A 23,833-nucleotide genomic window follows, 5' to 3' on the forward strand; every position below is an offset into this window, starting at 1 on the left:
GACATCTGAAAGCTGCTCCATGAAACTCTCTGGGTAAACGATGCAGAGCAGCGAAGTCGGCAGCAATACAGACAGAATGCTGATACCGCAAACCTGGAAGGGACGGCATTTCTGATCCAGGTGTGCGCTTTAAATAAGATCCAGTAAAACGAGCACAGATGGAACTGCGCACAACAGTAAAACTTTACTGTCAGCTGTTTGAAGCAAACTCCAAAACAAGTCGTGAAATCAACAGTTTATTCCAAAACGATGTCAGCACCTTTAAAAAACCCGAACTCAGAGGATGTTCCAACATCAGGGCGACACAAAACCAGACGTCAGCGCTTGTTTGATTTTTATCGCTCCATATGAAACACACATACACAGACACAGAGACAAGGAGACACACACACACACACACACACACACACACACACACACACACACACACACACACACAGAGCGAGCTGTCACTCATAACTGGAGGTCACTTTGAGACCACGCCTGTGGATCGCAGTGAGACTTACTGTCTGTAGCGAGTTGACTTTGACTCGGTGGATTTTCTGACCTTAAAGCTGAAAGGAAATCGAGTTAGTGCTCCACCTGCAGCTTCGCTCCTGACAATCTGTGTTTAAGTCTGAGAGGAGGCGCGATCGATGAATGTCGACATGACGGGAAGCGAAGATTGGCAGTGAGGCAGGAGGAGGGGGCGGAGATAAATGAGATAATGACGCCGCCATGACTGCAAGCCCATTTACTCTCTGGACCATGGTAAAAGGTCAGAGATCAAACTGTAGGTGACGTTGCACTTGTAGACGGATTTATTTCATGGGTGAAGCTCGTAGCTCCTCGCAGTTTGTGTCTGAGTGTCAGAAACATCTCATTTGTTATTTATTGTCTTTTAAACACTGGTGTTGACGTGCACAGCAGCAGTTTATCAGTGACAGACTGACTCTGTGGCAATGTGGGTGGATCCCGTCGGGCATCACACGCTGATGTTAACATTCATGTGTTCTGCCTAAAGAGAGGAGATCCATGTTTCTGTTCACTCCATCACAGTCACGTGATGGAGCAGCTCGCATGTTTACCTGGAGGTTCAGGTGCCCTCGATTTGCTGTGTCATCTCCTGAAGACTGGGGGGGCAGGGGTTAGGGTTCAAACTGCCGGCTTCTTGTAACGGAGGCGTTGCCGTTCAGACTTTATGTTCATTTTATAGGATGTTCAGCTAATTGGCCTCAGATCAGCACCTTCAGGTACCTGGGTGATCTGGGGTCATCACATGACCCTTTCAGGTTGTTCTCAGTCTGCCATCTGTAAGCTAGGGTCCACTAGAGCACCTCTGGCTGCAGTGTCCTCGCCTGTCAGGATTTCTCTGTGTGATCTGCTCCCGTACAGCAGACTGAACATTAGCTCAGACTGAAAGCTACGCACTGATCTGCTCCTGGAGCCAGAAGAGCTCACAAAGTTCCCTGAAATAGGTTCAGCCGCAGGAAGTGAGTCATCCGTTTGTTCAAAATCGGGACTCCTCATCTGTCCATCCGTGCTGGACCGGACAGAGGAAAAAGGAGCGGCTTCGATCAGGATCAGTGAGTGTGTTCGGGGATTACTGTGTTGCTGGAGGATCAGCATTAGAAACATGAAGTGAGAGCTGGCTCAGATTCATTCATTCGGGAACAAACCAGGATAACTAGCACCTGAGAGCAGTCGTGTTGTTTTCCATGAGATCACCCAGGTCTGGTCTGAAGGTGTGAGTCTCACCTGCCAGTAAAACCCGGTGTGTGGATGTGATGGAGGGTCATAGTGATTGTTGTATTTTGTCGGCAGCCGACGCCTCACTGCTCCACAGATCAGTTTTTCTGTCTTTTGATGGCGAGTCCCAGAGAGTTCCCAGAGAAGTTTAACGACTTCCTGTGAGTAACTTCTGCTGAAGTTGGGCTCGGCCGGTCTTAAAGGCCCCTCCAGGTTTCTTTAACTGCACAATCTGTTATTTTTATCCCTGTGCTTTCTGCTTTTCATCAGTTTTAGCATAGCCATAAATTAACACTGAACTCCTGAGTGCGTTCGCCGTCACGGCGTCCTAATCGATGGTGGGATAATACTCACTAAATAGACAGAAGCTGTAAAAGCTGTGTGACTGGCTGATTTATGGCCGTCTTTATGGCAGGCTTTATAGTCCCAAATTTCCTGGCGGTGGCGGACGGATTCCAGCAGAAATGAGTTTTGACGCCAGCGCAGCACATCGCTTGTGATGGCAGGTCAGAGACACCTGAAGCTGCCCAGCAGAGCTCGCTAACTGATGGTTAGCCGGGCCAGGAGAACAGCCTTAAAGCCCAGTGCAGCGCTGTGTTTTTATGCCCACAGCTCCATTAAACGTGACCTCAATAGAACCAGCACATGAATAAAACAAAAGCGGGCATCGGAGGCCCCAGCATGCAGGACATGGCTCGGATCCAGCAAAGCGTGAGGAGGAGGAGGGTACCAAACAAGAGGGACAGTGTAATTCTGTGCGATAATGACCCGACAATAGAGCGGAGCAGAGTGATTACAGCTCGGGCTAACCTGTGCTCTGCGCCTCGCATTAACAGTCCGGCCCCGCTCAGTCCGACACCTCGTTTTTCTTCCTGAAATCTTCTCAGCTTATTTAAATGTCAGAGTTCGCACATGTTTTAACGTCCTCTTGTACTCAGCTCAGTAACCGTGTGAGAGCAGAGTGAGGAGGAGGCTTTTAATAGTTTTTATTTATCACTTAACTTCAGCCAGAGTGCAGCAGAGATGAGAGCGACGCTTAAATCAGATCAGTGTTTGCTGTGAGCACAGAGGCCCTGAAACCGTCAGGCTCTCAGGTAAAGTGAAGGTGTTTCTGCTCCTCTCAGAGTCTGCAGCAGGTCTTCTGCTAAATCTACTACACCCTGCTCCGTGCCCAGGAGGAGCCGGCATCAGGGGTCCAGAAAGGATGGAGATGTTTGGCTACGTTCACACTGCAGGTCTTAATGCTCAATTCCGATTTTTTGATCAAATCCGATTTTTTTGTCTGCTTGTTCACACTACACATAAAATGCGACATCAAACGCTCTCCAGTGTGAACGCTTAAAGCGGCCCGCATGCGCAAAAGATGTCACACACAACTCGCTCTGTTTAGACCCAGAGCAAATCATATTGTTTGACTGATTGCCCTTAATATAAAGACTTCGGACTTTATGTTTCCAGATTTTTGCTTTAAGTTATTTTGTTATTTACATAATAATGTAGATGACCTAATAATGATCCTTTTTGCTGGTTTAGAGGAGCGGTGCTTCAAAGGATAGTTGCAGATTTCTGTCAGAATCTGCAGAAAATACAGTAAAAATAAAATGTTCACATTTCTCCAACGTTGTCTTCCCAACAGTTTCACCGGATGGTAGGAAATCGTTCGCGATGTCCTATCGGGCGCTTCTCCGGCGCTGATAATTGGCGTCTGTCTTGTGTCAGTGACGTAAAAGACGGATTTAATGCGACTTGACCGTTCACACAGCAGTCGCTTTCTAAAACATCAGATACGTATCGGATTCAGTACCACATACGAAAGTGACCGAGATCGGATTTGAAAATATCGGATTTGTGCCGTTCACACTGTCATACCAAGATCGGATACGGGTCGCATAGGGGCGAAAAAATCGGATTTGATGCGCTTTCGCCTGCAGTGTGAACGTAGCCTTTGACTGTCAGTGGGAACTGGAGAAGCTCAGTGTGATGCAGGCTAACTGTCACGTCTCATCAGATGGGGTTGAAACACTGAGGTACCTCAAAGCATCAGGATGTCTCATTATAACTAAAAGGTGCAGAAACAGGTCTGAGGGTGGAGGAATGCTGTGAGGAACATCGGAGAGCTTCATTAAAACCACATCGTCTCCTGAACACAGAGCGTCCAACACATCGAGCTTTATCTCCAGCGTCCTGGGACCAGCTGAGGAGGAGGAGGTCAGTTTCATTATACTGAGGAAGGCCTCGTCTATCAGATGGAAACTGTAATAAGAGTGCAGCCACTTCATAAATGCTGCCCGTGCGTGTTAGCAGCAGCCTCTGCAGCCTCTCATTGATCAGCAGCTACTATCAGGCAGGAGGAAGTGCTCTCAGCTGGTAATTACCTGCTTCACTCTAATGACCTTTCACCTTGGGACAGATAACCAGGTGGCGGCTTGGCTGCAGACTGAGAAACATGAAGATCAACTCACGGAGCTGCTTTTAAAAGATGCAGCTCCAGCTTTGAGAGGGCTGAATGGGTCGAATCGCTCTGTCCGCACTGCAGCTTCAAATCCTCCCATTCAGAAGAATGACATCTGTTAACTCAGAGCTGCAGTTTTATTTTCAGCTGTTAGTGAAATTCCTGAAAAACTACCAGCTGATGGACGACGAGCAAAAGATGAACCATAGACGTTTGGTGTGGACGAGCTGGAGGAGCACAGCACTCATGGTTTAACTTTGATCAACAAGCTGCGACGAGAACATTGTTTTCTTCTTACTGTAACATTAAACTTGAACAGAAACATGGATCTCCTCTCTTTAGGCAGAACACATGAATGTTAACATCAGCGTGTGATGCCCGGCGGGATCCACCCACATTGCCGCAGAATCAGTCTGTCACTGATAAACTGCTGCTGTGCACGTCAACACCAGTGTTTATTCTGGCAGGGCTGGGAACCGCTTCTAGATCATGAACCAGGGACCTCTTCTAGATCGGGAACCAGGACTACTTTAGTGGAAAAAATGTGGAGAACTCTTGTGATGGCAAAGTAAACCCTGCAGCCTAAAATAATGATCTTTAATTATAAATGTAGTTTGAGTAGAAAGTAAACACAGTGAAAATATTGTCTTTATTCACTGATTTTTAATTTGATCTGGTCTTTTTTTATTTGTTTGTAAAAGAAGCTTTGATATACCAGAGTTCCAGTTGAATAAAGTTTAAAGCAGGACTTATGTGTGTTGATGCTTTAGCTTTGTCTGCTGACTGGTTCTGGTTCTGAGGATCTCGCTGAACTTTCTGTGCTCTGCTCAGTAACCCCGTGTCTGTGCTGCAGGATCAGTGGGACCACGTGGAGGAGATCGAGCTGGTCAATGATGGATCTGGTCTGGGTTTCGGCATCGTGGGCGGGAAGACGTCCGGAGTGGTGGTCAGGACGCTGATCCGAAACGGTGTGGCTGACAGGGTGAGTTTAGACTTTAAAATATAAGAAAGACGTCTGTGTGAAGAGACTCACTGAGGTTGTTAAAGCTCACAGCCGGACTTCAGCCCCAGTTTCTGGGGGTCTGTGTGCAATCACACTGCGTGCTCTCATGAGTGTTGGATCCCAACGGCGAGAAATGTCAAAGCGCTGAAGCTTGTGTTTACGGCCAGTTTTACCCCAGAGTGGACCGAATACTAGGGTGTGTTGATCTCATCTGTGTGCTCTCCTCCAATCAGGATGGGCGCCTCCGCACGGGTGACCACATCCTTCGAATCGGGGCAACGCCCACCAGCGGCCTCACCAGCGACCAGGTAGTCCAGGTGCTGCAGGCGTGCGGTAGCCGCGTGAACATGCTCATTGCCAGAGACCCCCAAGGTCAACAAGCAGCAGCACCTCCTCCCCCACCACCTCCTATGTCTGCCCCCGTTTCCTCTTTACCACCCCAAACCCCCGAGCTGCCTCCCCAGAACCCGCCCCAGCGGCGTGTCAGCAAGCCGGTGAGTTCATGCGGATCAGAACTACAAGCACACGATGACTCTGAGCCAAAACATGTAAGCTGAGTGGGTGTGTGTGTGTGTGTGTTCGGTTTCAGCCCAATCTCGAAGGATACGAGATCCATGAGGTTACTCTCTCCAAGATGGAAGGACAGAGCCTCGGCATCTCCATCGTCGGCTACAACCGTCTGACCAGCCAAGGTGAGAGAGAAACCGCTGTGCTGTCCCAGAAGGAGGTCGCACATCACACGGAGCTCTGTCACATGAGGCTCTCTGACTGTCAGCCTTCAGTCCAAATCTAGACCAACTGAAACTTTCAAAACTTTTACATCTTCTTTCAGTTGTTTGTGTGTGAATATTTGTGGTGGATTTGAATCCAGGACTTTCCTGCTGTGAGGTAATGGCACAAACTCTCACTCTCTCTCGGTGTTTGTCTCTTGCTCCATTCAGATGCAGTCGGTGTGTTTGTCAAACAGGTGGTTCCCGGCAGTGCAGCGGATCAGAGTGGGAACATCCGAGTCCAAGACCGGCTGATTGCTGTAAGAAAGCTACTGTTTTATTCTGAGTAAACCCGGTTTGTGTTCTACTGTGCTGTGGGGGTCCTTCAGGAGGATGGGTTTCTGACCACAGCGAGCACTTGGTTTGCTTTGCCAGCAGTCAGTTATTCCTGGTGGGCATGTGTTGGATTTTGCACCAATTCTGTTCCTGATCCTTAAAGACAGAGTTTGTGGGAGTGATTGGGTTCGGCGGTCTCAGCTTGTGGGCTCTGTTTGTGAACGCCAACTTGCTGTGGGTCAGGGAGTTTAAGTATTTAGTTTGCACGCTTAGTTTTAAGAAGAGTGTGAAAAAGATGAGCGCTTAGATTTAGCACTCGATGACCGTCTATTCTCGTTGGATATGAATGTTTTTGATAAGTAAATAGAAAACTGAAAGGTCACTGGGTCTTGTTGAAGAATGAGGGGAGACTGACAGACCGGTGGTGTCAGCAGTGATGGTGATTTTGTGGCGATGAAAGCTGGGCGTATAGGTGAAGCTGTTGATTTACCGGGTGGTCTACATTCGTGCACGCATCCACGGCTGTGAGCGCTGCATCCACACGGAATAAATGAGGCTGAGGATAAGAGCAGCAGGAATGAGCTCCTTCTGGTTTGGGCTTCAGGGAGGCAGGTGTGCATGGATGGATTCTGGCACAAATGAAGTGTGAGCCAAAGTAAAACATGACCTTGAGTAAATGTTTGCCAGATAAGTTTACTGCCATGCCGCATATTAACGGTGGCTGGTTATTGATTAGTTATGGGATGCTATAAAAGGTTGTAATTGTTGAAGATGCACAGCTGCTCTGAGGAAAGTGGTTCTGGAGGCTTCTGCAGAAAAACTGAGGCACATTCAGGCTAATAAAAATCAAAAGTCTTTCATTGGTCGAGCCAGCTGCCACTTCCCTGGTTCCCCATCATTTCAGCTGATTCTAGAATGTGGTCTGGATCAGCTTCGATTCGGTCAGTTGCACTCATGTTGTCTTGTTGTTTCTCCTCCTCTGTCTGTCTGTCTGTCTGTCTGCCACAGCTGGACGGCGTCAGTCTGCATGGTCTGACCAACCAGGAGGTTCAGGAGGTGATGAAGCAGACGGGTCAGACTGTCGTTCTCACTCTGGTCAGGAAGAAAGCCAGAGCTCTGGAGAGATCGTTGGATAAAGGTAGATAAATGTTTTAATCCAGTTTTGTCTGCCAGTCTGATTACATGATGGCATCAGTACGCACTCAGGTTCAGTCTGTGTGCGTCACAGTGGTTGTCTGATTTTGTGGGAGGGCGTAGGTCAGAGGACCCACAAAGTCCTTAAATGAGCACCTTGACTGTGCACAGAGCTGGCAACAGCGTGCCGTTAGACACAAACCTGCAGATCACGCTGACTCGGCACACAGCGAGGAGGCAGAGAATGAAGCCAAAGTACGCCTCAGCGAGAACGATAAACAGACGTTTGACGTTACCAGGATGTGTGCGGGGCTGGACGCAGCTCTGACTGTATGGTGCTGAAACAGTAATGTTGTTCAGCGGGAGAAGTTAACTCTGTGCTAAACTTATCGCAGCTTTTCTTCCTCCCTCCTCTGCCTCTGTCCTCTCACCCAGATTAAGATGACAAATTTGTTTACAACTCCGTGTAATTTCCCCAAACTCTGCTGCAGGAGGCTGCGATTCGTCCTTCACGCCGTCCACAGAGATTAATTCGCCCGCTTCTGGGTCATTTTTTTGTCTTGCGGTCGGCCGGCGGCCCGCACTGGTCAGCCTCCAGGTCGGAGAGACGCAGGTGATTTTTAAAAAAGAGGAGGAGTGCGAGGCTCTTATCTCCTCCAGACGTCTTTTCATTTCATTACCGAGGAAGCACAGAGGAGGAAACCGGCTCAGGTTTTAACTTGTTATAATCTGGTTGTTTCTATGGCTCTCTTATCTGTGCTGAGTTATGAAGAGAGTCCGACAGGAAAGTGAGCTTAAATAAATACTCATCAGTCAGGAGGTCAAAGGTCAGAGTGAGCTGAGGGCTCCTGGGTGATCTGCTCTGTGTTTAGATAGATGGACTTACAGGACCACTGTCAGCATCCCACAGAGGCTCGATGAATAAATTACAGACAACAAAACTCTGAAAGACTTTCAGATTAATACAAAATTCTATTAAACGGCACATTTATTCATTTACTCCAAGATTGAGTCATTATTTTTCATAAACTAAACTGCATATCTCATGGTGTTATAGCTGCCCGCCCCCCCCCAAGCTTCAGGTTTAGCTTGTTGGTTTTCTTATTGTTACTATAGTAACCTCACACCAGCTGTGTTATTGGTCAGATGATGACATGAAAAATGCTCCAACAGCACAAACATGGTCCAGAGGTCCAGTTCAGGTGCTAGCAGACAGCTAGCATCTACAGCCACCTGTGTCTCCATCCACCTATCAGAGAGCCCTTAAACCTTAAATTATCCACAGTGATCAAACAGTTTGTGCATCACGCTGTAAACATGTTTATTTCTGCTGCTGTTAAACATGGGAGTCTATGGGGACTGACTCACTGCTGGAGCCTCGGCTTCAGTTCTGTGATTGGTTGATGCTTCTGTGCCGTCAATAAACACCCACCCCGGACCTGATCCACAGTCCTTATTGAGGCCTCTCTCAGCCACGCTGGTACCAGCTCAGTGCCATCAGTGCTCCTAAAATCTCATGTTTAGATACATCAGTCACGTCTGATTGGTGGCTTTGTCCTAAAATAACAAATTCTTACTTCCTGTGTGTGTGTGTGTCAGTGGAGAGAGAGCCTTCTCGAGTTTCTCTCAGGAGGTCATCGGAGGTCAAAGCTCACTCGTCTGGGTTTGGATCCACGATGATGAAGCAGGAATCAACACACCTAAACTCAGCACAGCTAAACAGGGGTGAGATACACACACACACACACACACACACACACACACACACACACACACACACACACACACACATTTTTGTGCTTGTCATTCAAACATGAAGCAGCAGATCTATGTGGTCTTCAGGGACAAACGTCTCTGGTCTGTCAGGACTAAAGACCCAGACCTCAGGGGCTTGAAGACCCCAGGGGTTTCTTGATGAAATTGCAAGAAAATGATAATGAGAGCCGAAGAAAGGCATGATAGAGATGAAAGTACAGAAAAACAGACTTAATGTTAGACGACCTTTGCCTGACAGATCTACGTCATCATCGCCTTCCTCCAGGTGGAGATTGATATTATTAACACTTCACGTCTGTTTGCATGTTCCGTGGCTTTGGGTGGATCAAAGATCCAGAAAGGAATGGCAGTATGGTTCAGTTCGATCTGGACCGAGGCGGCTCAGCGTGGCCTTATTATCTGCTCAGATCTGAGACCTGCGTGTGAAATGTTCTGATGGTCCACACTCGGACAAAGCATCTCCTGTTATATAGCACCTACCTCGAGAAACATACGCCCGCAGCAGCCGACGGGAAAACTTCCTCCCTCCAAACCACACCTGATATATTAAACCTGATAACACAGGCTCGTTTCAGGAGTTACAGGAAGTCTGGATTTCTCTGATTTTTCTCTGAGCGCTGTCCTCCTCTTTGGATCACACTCTTATAAATAAAGGTTCATTCATCGTCAGCTGCCCACGAACGTCATCCACAAGTTCCTCCTCCTCTGTGGTGTCACAAGAAAGTCCACTACTGTTCTTCTTCTTCTCTCTTACACAGATGCAGGCATCAGTTCACGTTTCTTTAAACTCTAAGCACAGCATACAGGTGTGTTTAGAATCTACTTCTGCTCCAGCCAAAGTCACTGAAACGCTGTAAAAAAAACAGGATTGTGTTGGAATTGTTATCTGTGTAACTGAAAACCTCAGATCAGCTCCTTTCTTCATTATCGCTGGCAGATGACGTCTTTAATACTTGATATTTATTATGAATAAATAAGAGGTAAGTGTGTTTAATGATGCTGATCAGGCAGTTAAAAGCCTTCTCTCTGAAAGCCTCTAAAGACGTGTGATGCAGGCCTCTTACGGCTCTCCTCACTGAATTATTTCCTCTCTTTTTATTCCTCATTAGCTTTGCTAAGTGGCCAAAACGCCACGCTAACACTTAGCACGCCGCTTGGCTGCTCCCGGCCGACAGATGTAAAGTGTCCGAGCTGTCTGACAGCCTCGCAGCGATGTATTGCCCCGTTTATTCAGCCAAACGCTGCAGATTAATTGCTGTGTGAAGGCCGGGGTTAGCAATGCTAATTTAATCAGAGCCTGTTGTTGTAGGGCTGCCAGAGCTGCCTCAGAGCGCTTCGACATGCGAACGGATTGGTGGGAACGTGGAGGTGTTTTTGTGCAGCTCAGCAGCGGCACCGTTCTCCCAGAAATCAGGTGCCGGCACTCTGTAATCTGCTGCGACTGTATGACGCTCAGCTGCTTACTTTACACTTTATTTACGCACTGAATTCCAATGAGCTGCATGACAAGCTGGCTCAGTGTATCCATGAACGGTCACACACATGCACATGCTCAGTGCAAGGGTCACGCTTATGTCAGGTTACCTGCCCATTCATTCGCCCATTCACCCATCTGTCCGTCCACCCATCCATCCATCTATCTTCCAATTCATCCACCCATCCCTCCATCTCTCCATTCTTCCATCCATCCGCCAATCCATACATCTGCCTATTCATCCATCTTCCAGTTCATCCATCCATCCGCCCACCCATCCATCCATCAGCCCATCAACACATCCATCCATCTATCCCCTGTTTATCCAGCCATCCACCCATCCCGCCATCCGTCCATTCATCCCGCCATCCGTCCATTCATCCTTTCTGCTGCCCATCCTTCCATCCATCCCTCATTCATCCAGCCATCCATCCATATGACTTAAATGATCAGAGCTACTGTGCTATGATGTGGTAAAGACTTCCTGGTGTCAGAGGGTGGTCTGGATCCAATAACCACCCACATCCATTTGCCCCAGGTTGTCATTGGACGACCTCTGCATCAGCTGATAGAGGAGTCTAAATGGTCTGTTCAAACAGCATAATCACCGATTCCCTCTCAGCGGTCCACTGAGCTCTGGCTCTGAAACCATCACAGTGTTGTTCTGCCCAAGTACTACAGTACTCTCACACTCTACTATTTGTCTGCAGCACTTTAACACTTTTTGAAGCTGATGACAAAACAGTTGTTTTAAGTGTGTGTGTGTGTGTGTGTGTGTGTGTGTGTGTGTGCGTGCGTGTGCACAACAACAGAGGCAGAACTGAGGGCTAAGTGGGAGCAGGCTCTTGGACCGAATTATCAAGTCCTGGTGAGACAAGACATTCAAAATAATTAAATGCTTCACATGAATTCAGTGTTGCTGATGTCCAGGACTCAGTCAGTGTGTGTGTGTGTTTTATCAGATGGTGAATTTGGATCCCGTGATCGAAGATGATGAAGAGCTGCAGAAGTCATCGAAGCTGCTGCCTGTCCACACTCTGCGTCTCGGGGTCGAGTTGGACTCCTTTGATGGTCACCACTACATCTCGTCAGTGGTGCCCGGAGGCCCCGTCGACAGACACGGAGTCCTGAGACCCGAAGATGAGCTGCTGGAGGTCAGATTACAAGCTGAAAGTCATCGGAAGGAGTTTTCATTGTCTCACAGAGTTCCGTGCCATCAGAGTCGCCCCCTGCTGGACATCAGACAGACTGCAGCTGTGTGACTGTGAGATGTAATCATGTTTTGTTCTTGTGTAGGTGAATGACGTTCAGCTGTACGGAAAGTCTCGCAGAGAGGTGGTGTCGTTCCTCAAAGAGGTGCCTCCTCCGTTCACTCTGGTCTGCTGCCGACACCCGACCGCCGACCTGGAACCAGAATCCGAATCTGAACCAGAACCAGTACTACGACTAGAACAGAAAGCAGGACCGCCCAGGCAGTCGCAGCGGGGTGTGGAGGAGGTGAGAACAGAGCTGTTTGTGGTGCAGTGGGATGCATTTGTAGTAACAACTACTTTATAAGCAGTTATGATCGTAAAGATGAAAAGCATCATTGTTTGGTTTGAAATGCTGCTGGAGCTCTGAGATTAACCCTGTGTTGTCTGTCAGATCGAGATGAAGCTGTCATCGATGCTCTGCAGTCAGACACTCCTGGGAGATGATAGCAGTGGCAGACAGGTAACCTCTGCAAACACACACACACACACCCTTTTTATATGCTTAAGTGCTTTCTATCTACCATTCATACTCCGATGGATGCATCAGAGAGCAACTTGGAGTTGATATCTTGTCCAAGGATGTTTGGCATGGAGACCAAAGCAGCTAGGGATCGAATTGCCCACCTTCCTTTTCTACCTCCTGAAGAGGAGGGTTACAGGAAGGATCAGAATATGAAGTTTACTTCAGGACAGACCTCCTCAGTGCCGGGCTCGTCGACCTTTCCTGCTCAGGTTTATGGGTCAGGAGGCAGAGCAGGTCTAACGTGTCCTTGGGCGCCTCCATGTGTGTTAATGTGAACTGGTGAACGGAGAGTGTTGCACGAAGCACTTTGAGTGCTCAGGTAGAGTAGGAGGCATTTAAGGACCAGCCCATTTATCACTTATTACGTGTGAACGTCCTGAAACACGTCCTCACTGAGCGTGCTTTAACTGCTGTTTAAATGTTTCTGTGTCAGGAGCAGGTCTCACCTGTAGAGGTGGTGCTGAGGGAGGAGCGGACCCACTACACCCAGGAAGAGGATGAGGAAGAAGAAGAAGAGGAGGAAGATGAGGAGGATGAGGACGGAGAGCTTGCTCTGTGGTCTCCGGACATTCAGGTGTTGGAGCTGCAGAAAGAACGAGACAAAGGCCTCGGCTTCAGCATCCTTGACTACCAGGTAAGAGTGGCAGCTCTGACGGCTGATTGTACGGGCCAGGAGGCCACGTCAGACTGGCCTACTAAAGTCTGAAAAGGTTTCACCTCACAGGTGTCTGTGTGCACATCCGACTTTCTTCTAAGCCTTCTATTTTGAAAGTTTTGCTGCCGTCCTGCTGCTAGCATTTCCTCGCGTTTCGGTCTGCTCGTTTCTAGTTTCACGTTGCTCTGTTAGACTGCAGGTCGATGACTTCCCTGCGGTTGTTTGTGTGACGCTGGCGGTAACTTTAGCGTTTCTGAAAGTGGTGTCCAGAACCAGCTTCCATCTTTAATTTTGCTCTGTGGCTGTGAACCGCGTCGACGTCCCACTGAAAACGTTGTTTAAGGGGAACGTGAACAATTTATAGGAATCCGTTTTGATAACACCTCGAAGTATCTGGACACATGCTGGACTGAGGTTGGACAGGTCGGGTGAGGTACACCTGCGGAATCTCAGAGCCTCAGAGGGGGACAAGGATAACTTGACAATCCAAAAATTCTAGGATGGAAGGAAAACCCCAGAGCTCAGGCAGCTCTGAGTCCAGACAAACAGCTGTCTTACAGGAAGATGCCACTGGTACTCGTGTGTTTCCCATCTCCTCATGTGTTTCCCGTCTCCTCGCAGGACGGGGTAAACGGAGCGAAGCTGAAATGTTTTAAAGTGAAGCTCATCTCAGAGGTTTTAGATTCATCGCTGTCTCTGGAGTAAATTTGGGAAACTCTGGTGTGTCTGCTGTCTTTATCTTCTCCAAACCTGCTTCAGTGCTTTATCTTTAGGCGCAGCTTCACCTCTAAGACCTCAGCCTCCTCCTCCTCCTCTGTCAGACCCAGCTGAGGTGGTGGAGTGAGCTCCAGCATAACTCCCAGTTGGTCCACATCATGTCAGCCTGCAGACACAGGATCTGCCCAGGAGAGGTGGAGGAGAGGGGGGTGTGTGTGTGTGTGTGTGTGTGTGTGTGTGTGTGTGTGTGTGTGTGTGTGTGTGTGTGTGTGTGTGTACCATGTTTAGATATTTTTGTGAGGACCACAAATTGGCATGCTACTATGCTTGTGGGGACAAAATGCCCATCCCCACAAGTTTGAACACATTTTTGAGACTCAAAATGTGGTTTTAGTGTCGGTTTAATGTAAGGGTTAGGCATACATTTAATGGTTAGGGTCAGTGATTAGAGAAAGGATTATGTCAATTAAATGTCCTCAATAAGATATGAAAACAAGTGTGTGTGTGTGTGTGTGTTAGCTACACGGTGTGATCCGCTCGTGTTTCTGGCTCTTGTTGGCCCTCGTCCTGCAGATGTTTGCAACGTTTCGTTGCCGTGGTTCCTCCTGCAGCGTTTGTGCAGAGTGAAACTTTCACACTGTTTTTGCTGTAAAACGATGAACGTAACCACTTCACTATTGGAAAACTGAGATTAGAATTTGGTCTGAATTCTCCTGAATCTGGATTCCAGCAGCTCTGCAGGCTGAGCAGGAGGCTGCTGAGCATGCTTTGTGGTCCCAAAATTGTGAAAGCTTGTGAAGTCGTGGAGGAAAATGTTTTTGTGCATCACCAAGGATTTCTCCAGTGAATTTGTTCTAGAGCACAAACTGTAAAAACGTGCCTATAAAACGGTCTGATGGTTTAAAAATAAAATGGTGGCCTAAGAGGTCCTTTTGTTCGTGCCTGATCACATCTCTGTTACGTGTCCTTGTTGTGCTCTGGGCTGTCTCTGGTTCTCCTCAGAGTCGGAGAGCTTGTAGGTCCATAGAACGGAGTCCAGCCAGGGCTTTCAGGACCTGAGGACGAACAAAGTCTCAGACTCATCGTGTTGCTTCGGTTTCTCTCCTGTTTGACTTTAATCTGATTTAAAATCATCGGCAGTAAGAGTGAAGCTTTTGCCTTAGAGTCAAGCCGACCTGCATCATATTTAACAAAATAAAACAAATCAACTTCCTCACAAATCTTCACCCTCTCTATCCTCTCCGCTCTCTGTATCTCTCGCCCAAGGGCACGTCGGCCCGGTGTTCCTGCCAAACTGTTTCCTGTTACCGACTCTCGCCTGTCAGAGCCGAGTGAAAGATGGCTGCAGGCAATAAGAGGAGAGCTGCTGTCTGTCTGGACTCTGGCTCATAGTTTCCTCTGAAACAGAGCGAGCAGCTTCGTGGCACAAATACGAACGTGTTCTCCAAAGACTGAAGGAGCTCCGTTCGGGTCTGAAACCATCGGCGTGAGGGTGGTACGATTCTTTATCCTTACGCCACGGCCGGATCACAGACGCACTGGAGGTCACAGGATACGAGAAGAATCAAAACCACCACATCGTTCATCACATGAAGACAAACTCTGCCTGTGCTCCATTGTCAGCTTTTAGAAAAACACGCATGGAACACTCATGGAAACACATGGAAGCGCTTGGCATGCCCGAGGTTTAAAACAAGCTGACAGAGTTCGAGTTTCCTCTAACAACAGGTTTTAAAAGCTCTCTTCCTGCTGTCATCAAGCCCTCGGGCTCCTCCCACCAGAGCACGGCACAAGCGCTGTGACGGCTCGCGCCAGTCCCACTTCATGTCGAGCACTCCACAGCCTTCACACACAAACCCCTGCAGCGCGAGCTGGAGGTCGGTGAAGTGCTGAGACTTCCAGGCTGAGACCCGGTGTTTTCACCCGGTGAACAGAAACACTTTCACACCTGCAGCGCTCACACAGCTTTCTTAATATATAACACAGAACATGGGTCTCATCATGTTTAAGAGAACATATCTTTGTTTGGGTAATAACCTCATATAGTCCGTGCAGGACGTGGGTCTTCTGTTTCGTGAGATAACTCCACATCTGTGTTCTTTTATTTCTGAGGTCGCCACGCTTAAGTTTCCAAAAGGGCATTTTGTTTTGAAGAATCCAAAGAGGAATCTTTTCTAATTGAAATGCATTTTTCTGCCTGATAAAAGATGAGTCTGTACAGGCCCGTGAAGCGCTGATGGGCGAGTGGCCGAAAGCTGCGTTCAGATTTCTGCCAGTTTTCCAACGAAGCCCACGTTAAAGTAAGAGAACGTGGAGCGTCCAAATGTTTCGGGCAAGTATTGATTAAGTTCTTTAAAGTCAGAAATATGATAAAACACGAGAGGCGCTGAAAGGTCCTGAAATATGTTCTTTAAATCAACAAATGTAAAGTTGAGTGAGAGCTCCTAAAATATTTGGGCTCGTGTTTATTTCGGTGAATAAACCTCCCGAGTTTGATTCTCTGTGGCATCGCGAAGGTCTTCAAAAGTCTAACTTTGTGCAGACGCCCTGCAACCTACATATCCAAAAACACCCAAACCCTGCTCGTTGTTCTGTGTGTGAAACATTTCACTACTCCTGGCAGAAACGCTTCTAATTTCTTTTTTCCAGCCCCTCCTACGTTTTTCTGATTCCTCCACTTCTTGACTGCGGCGGCCTTTCTTTTTCCGGAGGATCTTGTAGGAGTGGAGGACGTGAGTTCTGACTCCTCACCACCTGTAGCCATGTTGTTCAGTCTAAAAATATAGCTGGCTTTGTTCTGGCAGCCTCAAACTTGGCACGGCAGCTCGTACTGCAGCGCGGGCGATGCCCGGGGTTCGACGCCGGGGAATTCACGCCGCGCACATCCGCTCGCACCAGGAGAGGGTTTGAGAGTGGCGCGGGAGGCTCTGGGGGGAGCGTGGGTTTGGCCGGCCTCATAGTCACTCTGGTTAAAACTCTGAGCAGAGAGCGGCGCCGACGGAGGAGGTAATCCCCTGCAGACCGTATGTTCTGTCACACTTCAGACGGGCAAAGGTGGTATTAATTAGTCGCGTCACTGGCTGTGGGTGAAGTGTTTATGAGGCTGAGGAGAAGATGAGTGTCCTGAGACAAATTACAGGTCAAATAAAGAAAATGTTTAACATGCTTCTTATTTCTTCCTGGCTGACCCGTGGAGATGTACAGCACACCGTGCACCAGAAGTTTTTATCTGATTATATGATGAAAGAACTTAAAGAAAACAATAACCTCAGAGTCGTTTCAGTAAACATGCAGCAAAGCCTTAATTTCTTAGATAGCTGTAGAGCATGCAGCTTCGTTTAAGGTTCGAGGGTTAATTTTAGAAAAGGAAAATCTTTTTTCACAGCACATGACTAATAACATGAGTAGGATAAAAGCTGCTTATTTACTGCCGCCCTCAGCAGCGACCATCACAAACCAAACGCTCAGATTAATTCTCACAGAGTGCTGACACTCGGCCCAAACGTTCACATCAACAATCAGGATATTTTATATATATATATTACATGACATTTAGAGTCAGAGAAAGAAAAACAGATTTTCAACGTCGTGGCAGATATTTGTCACGTCTCCGTGCATGCAACAGACTGCCGACGTGTCTAGGTGTACCCTACCTCTTAAACTTTTGACCTCTTAAACTTTTGACCCCCGCCCCTGAGTTTTAATTTTTTAATTTCTTGGTTATTTTCTTTGCCTCGTCTTTGCTTCTTGTTTCTGTGTTGGGGTGAAACAGGAAGCAGGTCGGCTGTCCTGAGAAGACGCGCTGCTCCCCGGGGTCTTTGAATGAGTTCAGTCTGGTTTTAACTTCCGCAGGCTCTTGTGGTCTCGTCTTCATCAGTCGCTGAACGTCCTCAGCCTCGTCTTCCTCACCTCTGTGTGTTTGTGTGAATGTGTTTGCTGTTATTTCTCTGGTCTCTGGCTCCCCCTGCCTGTCCTCTGTGGTGGTGGTGGTGATGATGATGGCGGTGTGTCTTTCTCGCTCTTCCCTGTGAGAGTGATGAAACAGACAGGATGATCTGTAATGGTCGTTGTCCCACTTTCCTCGACTCTGTGTGAAGTATGAGCTCGGCTGATCTGGGGTCAGTCATGTTGGGCTGAGAGTTGGTTAAAGTTTTCCGACTCAGTGGATGGGGCTCTTGGTTTTAAACTTACTGAAACTAAAACTGGGATCTGCTTTTAATGGCCTCAGTATAGCAAACATGGACACAAAAGAGTCGGTGAAGGTTCTCGTCCAGGTCGGGTAGTCTTAGGAGGTGAGGAGGAGGTGAGCATTTCTGTCTTTGTGCTGTTTTTGGTTTGGAAAGATGGATGTTTTCAACTTTCCAAACCACAAAGTTCCGATCCCCCAGGTTCCTTAAAGATGGCGTTCCTGCCGGACGAAAGTTTGTTGGTCCATCTGCACGTGTTTCCGGCGGTTCCTCCTGATCATTGATTATTATTATTACTAATTATTAATGTTATCCCCACCTGTTCATTCACAGTGGTTCTCAAACTATGGGGCGTGGACCACCGAGGAAACTATCTTTTTATTGTTAATGATAAAAAAGATGAAATTGTGTTTTTAAACCTTTTTTGTAAAATTAGCGAGCAGTTGTACATCACTCAAACACGAGGTCATTTCAGGTGTAATTATTCCAGGGGAGGGGCTTATATTTCCATTTTATGTGATTAAAACGACAGATCGACCCTCGTTGGGGGGCGATGGCATCCGCACTGTCTGCATTTTCTCCTGACTGCAGCATCAGACTACAGGAGGTGAAATTTGGCGTTCTGCTTTACGTTTTTCCTCTCCGGCTCGCAGGACCCGCTGGACTCCGGCCGATGTGTGATGGTGATCCGGTCCCTGGTACCTGGCGGTTCAGCGGAGCGTCACGGCGGTTTGCTCCCCGGAGACCAGCTTGTGTCAGTCAACCGCACCCAGCTGGACATGCTCAGTCTGGCTGACGCTGTGGAGGTTCTCAAGTCTGCTCCGCCTGGTGTGGTCCGTCTGGGCATCCGGAAGCCTCTGGTGGTAAGTCCAAAACTTAACCCTGACCCCTGCACTAACCTTTGGCAGGTTAGTCACCTGCTCACCTGGCTGAGCAGGTGACTAACGTGGACCCAGATTTCCTGTTTTTTTTTTGTTTTGTTTTTTTTTTGGCTCAGACTGGTAGGTTCGAGATTTGTAGGTGTTTTATGCCTGAACGCAAAAATCAACCGCTTCCAGTGTTTGTTCATCCACCAGCAAATATAATCCCATCGCTGGGAAAGTGATTCTACAGCGATGTCAGAGCTGCGAGAGTAAATGAAAAGAGCTCCTTCTGTCTGCATCACATGAATGAACTGCAATGGACTCTTACCTGCTGAAGTCTTACCTCGGCCTCCCGCTGGGAGAGCACTGAGAGCACTGTGTAGTCGTGGTGAACCTTCATGCCTCCACATTCTTCTGTAGTCTTCCTCTGTGGATGGACCTGACTTCACTCTGCATGTTTGTGTAGGTGGAGGCGCCAGAGAGGAGGAGAGAGGACAGCAGCACATCACTACCTGTGGCAAAGGTACACACACACACACACACACACACACACACACACACACACACACACACACACACACACACACACACACACACGATGCTAATAGAGATGGAGGGCATTCACATCCTCGGTGATGTGAGGTTATTGTTGCTCTTGAGCTCTCTCTGAGGCTGTTCTGTCCTTTATCTTGGTCTCATGGTTTGGATTCTGATGATGGTGAAGCACGCAGTTGGACTCCTCACTTGCTTCCTTTTTACTTGAACCCTCGCTGCCTTTGTGGCCTCACTGAGTTTCCTGCTCTGAATGAAGGCGTTAAACAGCTGTGTGTGTGTGTGTGTGTGTGTGTGTGTGTACGTTTGAATTGGAAACATGTTTCGTCATTAGAAACGCGTTTCATGTGAACGCACGCCATGGGAACAAGAAAACTGCAGATAGTTTCAGTATAAAGGTTGTACAGTTTGATCTGTGCTGGATTTTACAGGTGTACCTAATAAAGTGGGCTCTGACTGTCTCTGTTAGAAACGTTAATCAGTCCAGACTAATTGGACATTAAGATTTTGTCCCCCGTCACATCGCTCACCTCCTCCCTCGCTGCTCTGCTCCCTCCATCTGTGTTCATCTTCCAAATGGAAATCTTTCTGTCTTAATCTCCTCTTCCTGCACTCCTTTCACTTCAGTTTGCTTTATTGGTCTGGATACCAGATGAACGGCGCTGCCAGAGCATCTGACCATAAAGAAAGATGAATCGAGGGCCGAATGAATGTAAATAAATATGTAGAGCGTGACGGGGATGAAGAGAAATGGCTGCTCGGTTCAGACTGAGTGGAGTGAGTTTGAATTTAAAAGATCCTTTTTTTGATTATTTCTGATCAGGAGCTTTTAAATTTGGTTACCAGAGTGCTCAGGACACTCACTTCTTTAAAGTAGTATATTCTGAGATGAAGTGTAAGGGGGGGGGCAGACCTCACCTGAAACCTGCCACTGATGCAGCAGCTGCAGCACTTTACACCAAACTCCATTTTTAAAAATCATGAGATTTTAGTGGCATGTTCTGATTGCAGTCAGAAATCTGCAGATTTAACAGGTGCCGCTCAGATAAATAATAGTCTGTAAAGCGCAAACATTCAGCCATGAAACAGTTTTATTAAATATCAGAAACACATGCAGACGTTCTGCAGTGAGCAGAACGTGCGGAGGCTGGTTCCATATCAGATCCAAACAAGAAGAAAACCTGCTATGAGTTCGTCCCTGTGGTGAAATGTGCTGCAAACATCTCTGAAACTGGGAGCGAAGAGTACAGGACCTTGGTCCTCAAACTTATAAAAATGAGCATGTCATCAGCCCAGTGCATGCTGGGAGTAGTGAGTCGGGCCAAAGGAAAGTGAGTTTCTCTTTCCTCAGATTTCATTTGGATGTTTAATGGCCATCATGTTTCTGCACCTTCCTCCTCGTACACGAGCTCAGCTGTCCATGAAACGAGGTGAGAGCTCGACGTTTGCGCTGATAACCCGCCATGACGTCATCGTCCCTCTTCCTGCTTTCTTCCATCTCACTGCTCTTCACTCTTGTGCCTTCACCTCCATGCTCCCCTCTCCTCTATCATCTCCTCCACATCTTTCTCTCTCCCTCTCTTTCTCTCTCTCTCTTGCTGCTCTTTCATCTCCTCCTCCTCCTCCTCTCCTCTCTTTCACCTTCCTTCACCCTCCTCTCCCTCCTCTCTGTCTCTGTGAAGCTGCTGACTCAGCGGGATGGTTGAATGGTATAAAGTGCTCCATCAGCTCAACCAGCAGCAGCATCTCTCTTAAGTGGAGGGGTGGAGGGGGGTACTCTGAGGACACTCTGGTCCTCCAGCATCTGTACACGTAGTACTGCAGTACTACGACTCAGTAATACTGCAGACAGAGAAGAGTACAAGCTGTTTGTCTTTGCACAGATGCTTATGGACAGAAAATTTTACAGAAACTGAGACGTTGTTACGGTTTTTGTGTGTGCAGTTTGTGACATCACAATGTGACATCATTATGATCGCAGCTTTCAAAATCAAATAAAGTAATAAATAATCCAATGAATAAATGAATGAACCCTCACACACATGAAATATTAAAAACAAAAGTGTGAATTTCTTTTTCAGTCCCTCTTTGCTGAGTAGAACCACAGAAAAGTTTGGGAAAAATTTTTCAAAATGAATGTAAAATTTGAGAAAAAGAGTAAGAATATAAACGGAGGGGTCTGTGTCTTCATGAGTAAACACAGAAATTGGTGACGGAGTTCAACCTTTAAATAAATAATTACAGCATCAAATACATTTTAATGCACGTCAAACAGACTGATACATGTATCACGCTTTTTACTGCAAACTTCATTCACTCACACACACACATCCACATACACGCATCCACACATGCACACACACGCACCCACACGTACACACATCCACATACACGCATCCACACATGCACACGCACGCACCCACACGTGCACGCATCCACACACGCACACATCCATCCATGCACACGCGCACACACATGTGCACGCATGCACGCACATGCAGTAGGATGGGGGAGCCGGGAATCGAACTGCTGACCTTTGCTGGTGGGCGTCCTGTTATAGTTGCTGGTTTGTGTGTTTAGCAACACGTGGATTCATTTTCGGAGCGTTCGACGTGTCACTGCTCCGTACATGAGCAGGTGGTTGTGATTTGCTGAAGAGAAGCAGAAGCCTCTGATATCTGCACACGTGTCTCTGAAGCATCGGCCCGCTGAGCTCGTCTTTGTTCTGCCATTTCTGCTGAGTTCTGCTCTTCTTCGTGTCCTGTGCCGTCGCCGTCCTCTGCGCCGCTGTTTTATTTCCTCTTTTATATGCAGCCCATTTGGCTGAAGAGGTTTTTTCACAGCCCACAGGTCTCTGATGGGTTTCCATAAAGACGGCCGGGTCGGCACTGACACTTTGCTGCCGGATCCTTCTCTGTCACACTGACCAGAGAGAGACCCCGTTACACGCCCACGCCTCGTTAACTTTTAGAGGTCAGGTGTGCAAGAACGAGCTACTGCCGTCGTTTCACTTTATTCTGCTCCTGTTTGTGCAGATAAAGAGCTGCCCTGGCGCGTTCAGCCGGCTGAAGCCTGCCTATGACAGAAAGCGAGCCAGAGGAACCCAGAGGACACCCGAGACCCGCTTTACTGCTGCTTCACTTTATTTTACTGAGAAGGCTATAAAACCACGTCGCTCAGTGTCTCCTCTGCAGTAATCTGATTACTGCCCACTTTGGCCAAATGGATTTCTGAACGTTTCAGCAGCAGCTTCAGCAGCTCTGGGTTTAAAACTGAAGCCTGTCAGAGTTGTTTGATTTGTCTGCAGGACTTCCTGTTAAATTCCTCTGCTGTGTGAGCTTTGAAGGTCTGACTCTTAGTCTCTGGAATCACTTGCACACCTTCATAGACTGTATATAAAAGATGGACATAGTCACTGTCTTGTCATATTTTGGTTTGTGAAGTTTCGATATAGAGCGAACACCGTGTTGTTTTTTTTAAGTGACCAATTTTCAGAAAATAGGGTGGAGCTCTAAGGTATTAGCTAATGCTAGCTAGCCTGGTTCTCAGTGTACATCCACACACAGACACAGATACCTGCCAATCAGTGCACAGTAACAGCCAGTTAAAATCCTTACACGGCCACCCAAAGTGGAGCTCCGCCTGCTTGTACGGTTTGTTAGTACAGTAACCTTACAGCGGCCATGTTATTGGTCAGATTATGTCATTTTGAGGGTCCAGAGGTCCAGTTCAGGTGACGCTAGCAGACAGCTAGCAGCTACAGCCACCTGTGTTTCCACCCACCTGTCAGTCACAGAGGCCATGCCCCAAGAAAGCTAAAATGTCCCATGCACAGTTATGAAGATGGGGGAAACGTGGGAATCTATGTGGACTGATTCACTACTGCCTCTGCTGGACGTCAGAGGAACTGAACTGCAGCGGTTGTTTGAGCTGCAGAAGGAGGATCATTAAAGATTGTAAGCCCAGCTGTGACATCTGACCTTTGTTTCTGTCACACAGCAGAAATATGGCTGTTGGCGGAGTTTCATGGGGGAGCGATCCAGTTGTTGTTGTTTTTGTTTTTTTTCTTTCCTGTGAGGATGGTCAAGTAGTCATGTGACTCTGCAGTCGCTGCAGCAAGGCGGTGAAGACGGTCGTTGAGGATCCTCACATGAACCGCGGCGCTGCAGCGATGCTCCGTCCTCATCGTCTAATGGCAGAGATATTAAATGACAGCGTCTTTAAATCTTATGAATATGAGGCCAGGCAGTCACGGCCAATACACATCAGTCTGCAGAACATCCTGTTAGCATTATGAGCTCTCTGCTGCTGCCGCCGTCTGCTCCTCACCTCCATTATACGCCGTGATGGGCCGGTTTCCCGGGCCCAAATTAAAAGAAGAGGAGCAGAGTCCTTGACGATGAGGCTTCGTCGATGGAAATTAGCCTAAGTGTTGTCATTAATATTTCCCGGCGCGGGCTAATGTCTGCA

At 47.8% G+C, this 23,833-nt stretch overlaps 1 protein-coding gene across 13 annotated transcripts in view; it reads left to right on the plus strand.

Moving 5' to 3' along the window:
• Nucleotides 1–23,833, plus strand: part of patj (PATJ crumbs cell polarity complex component) — an 83,381-nt gene that overhangs the window by 7,503 nt on the left and 52,045 nt on the right. For 12 of the 13 annotated variants that reach the window (XM_019351410.2, XM_019351408.2, XM_019351407.2 and 9 more), the window contains 13 exons: nt 5,034–5,162; nt 5,417–5,677; nt 5,773–5,875; nt 6,125–6,213; nt 7,238–7,367; nt 8,963–9,088; nt 11,426–11,481; nt 11,576–11,767; nt 11,910–12,110; nt 12,258–12,326; nt 12,823–13,023; nt 18,602–18,811; nt 19,278–19,334. In XM_019351410.2, coding sequence (XP_019206955.1) covers nt 5,034–5,162; nt 5,417–5,677; nt 5,773–5,875; nt 6,125–6,213; nt 7,238–7,367; nt 8,963–9,088; nt 11,426–11,481; nt 11,576–11,767; nt 11,910–12,110; nt 12,258–12,326; nt 12,823–13,023; nt 18,602–18,811; nt 19,278–19,334 — 1,824 coding nt within the window. The remainder of the gene's footprint in view (nt 1–5,033; nt 5,163–5,416; nt 5,678–5,772; nt 5,876–6,124; nt 6,214–7,237; nt 7,368–8,962; nt 9,089–11,425; nt 11,482–11,575; nt 11,768–11,909; nt 12,111–12,257; nt 12,327–12,822; nt 13,024–18,601; nt 18,812–19,277; nt 19,335–23,833) is intronic. The other variant, XM_025902837.1, reaches the window with a different exon arrangement.

The sequence above is a fragment of the Oreochromis niloticus genome, linkage group LG23, assembly GCF_001858045.2.
Source record: "Oreochromis niloticus isolate F11D_XX linkage group LG23, O_niloticus_UMD_NMBU, whole genome shotgun sequence".
In the NCBI taxonomy this organism is placed as follows: Eukaryota; Metazoa; Chordata; class Actinopteri; order Cichliformes; family Cichlidae; genus Oreochromis; species Oreochromis niloticus.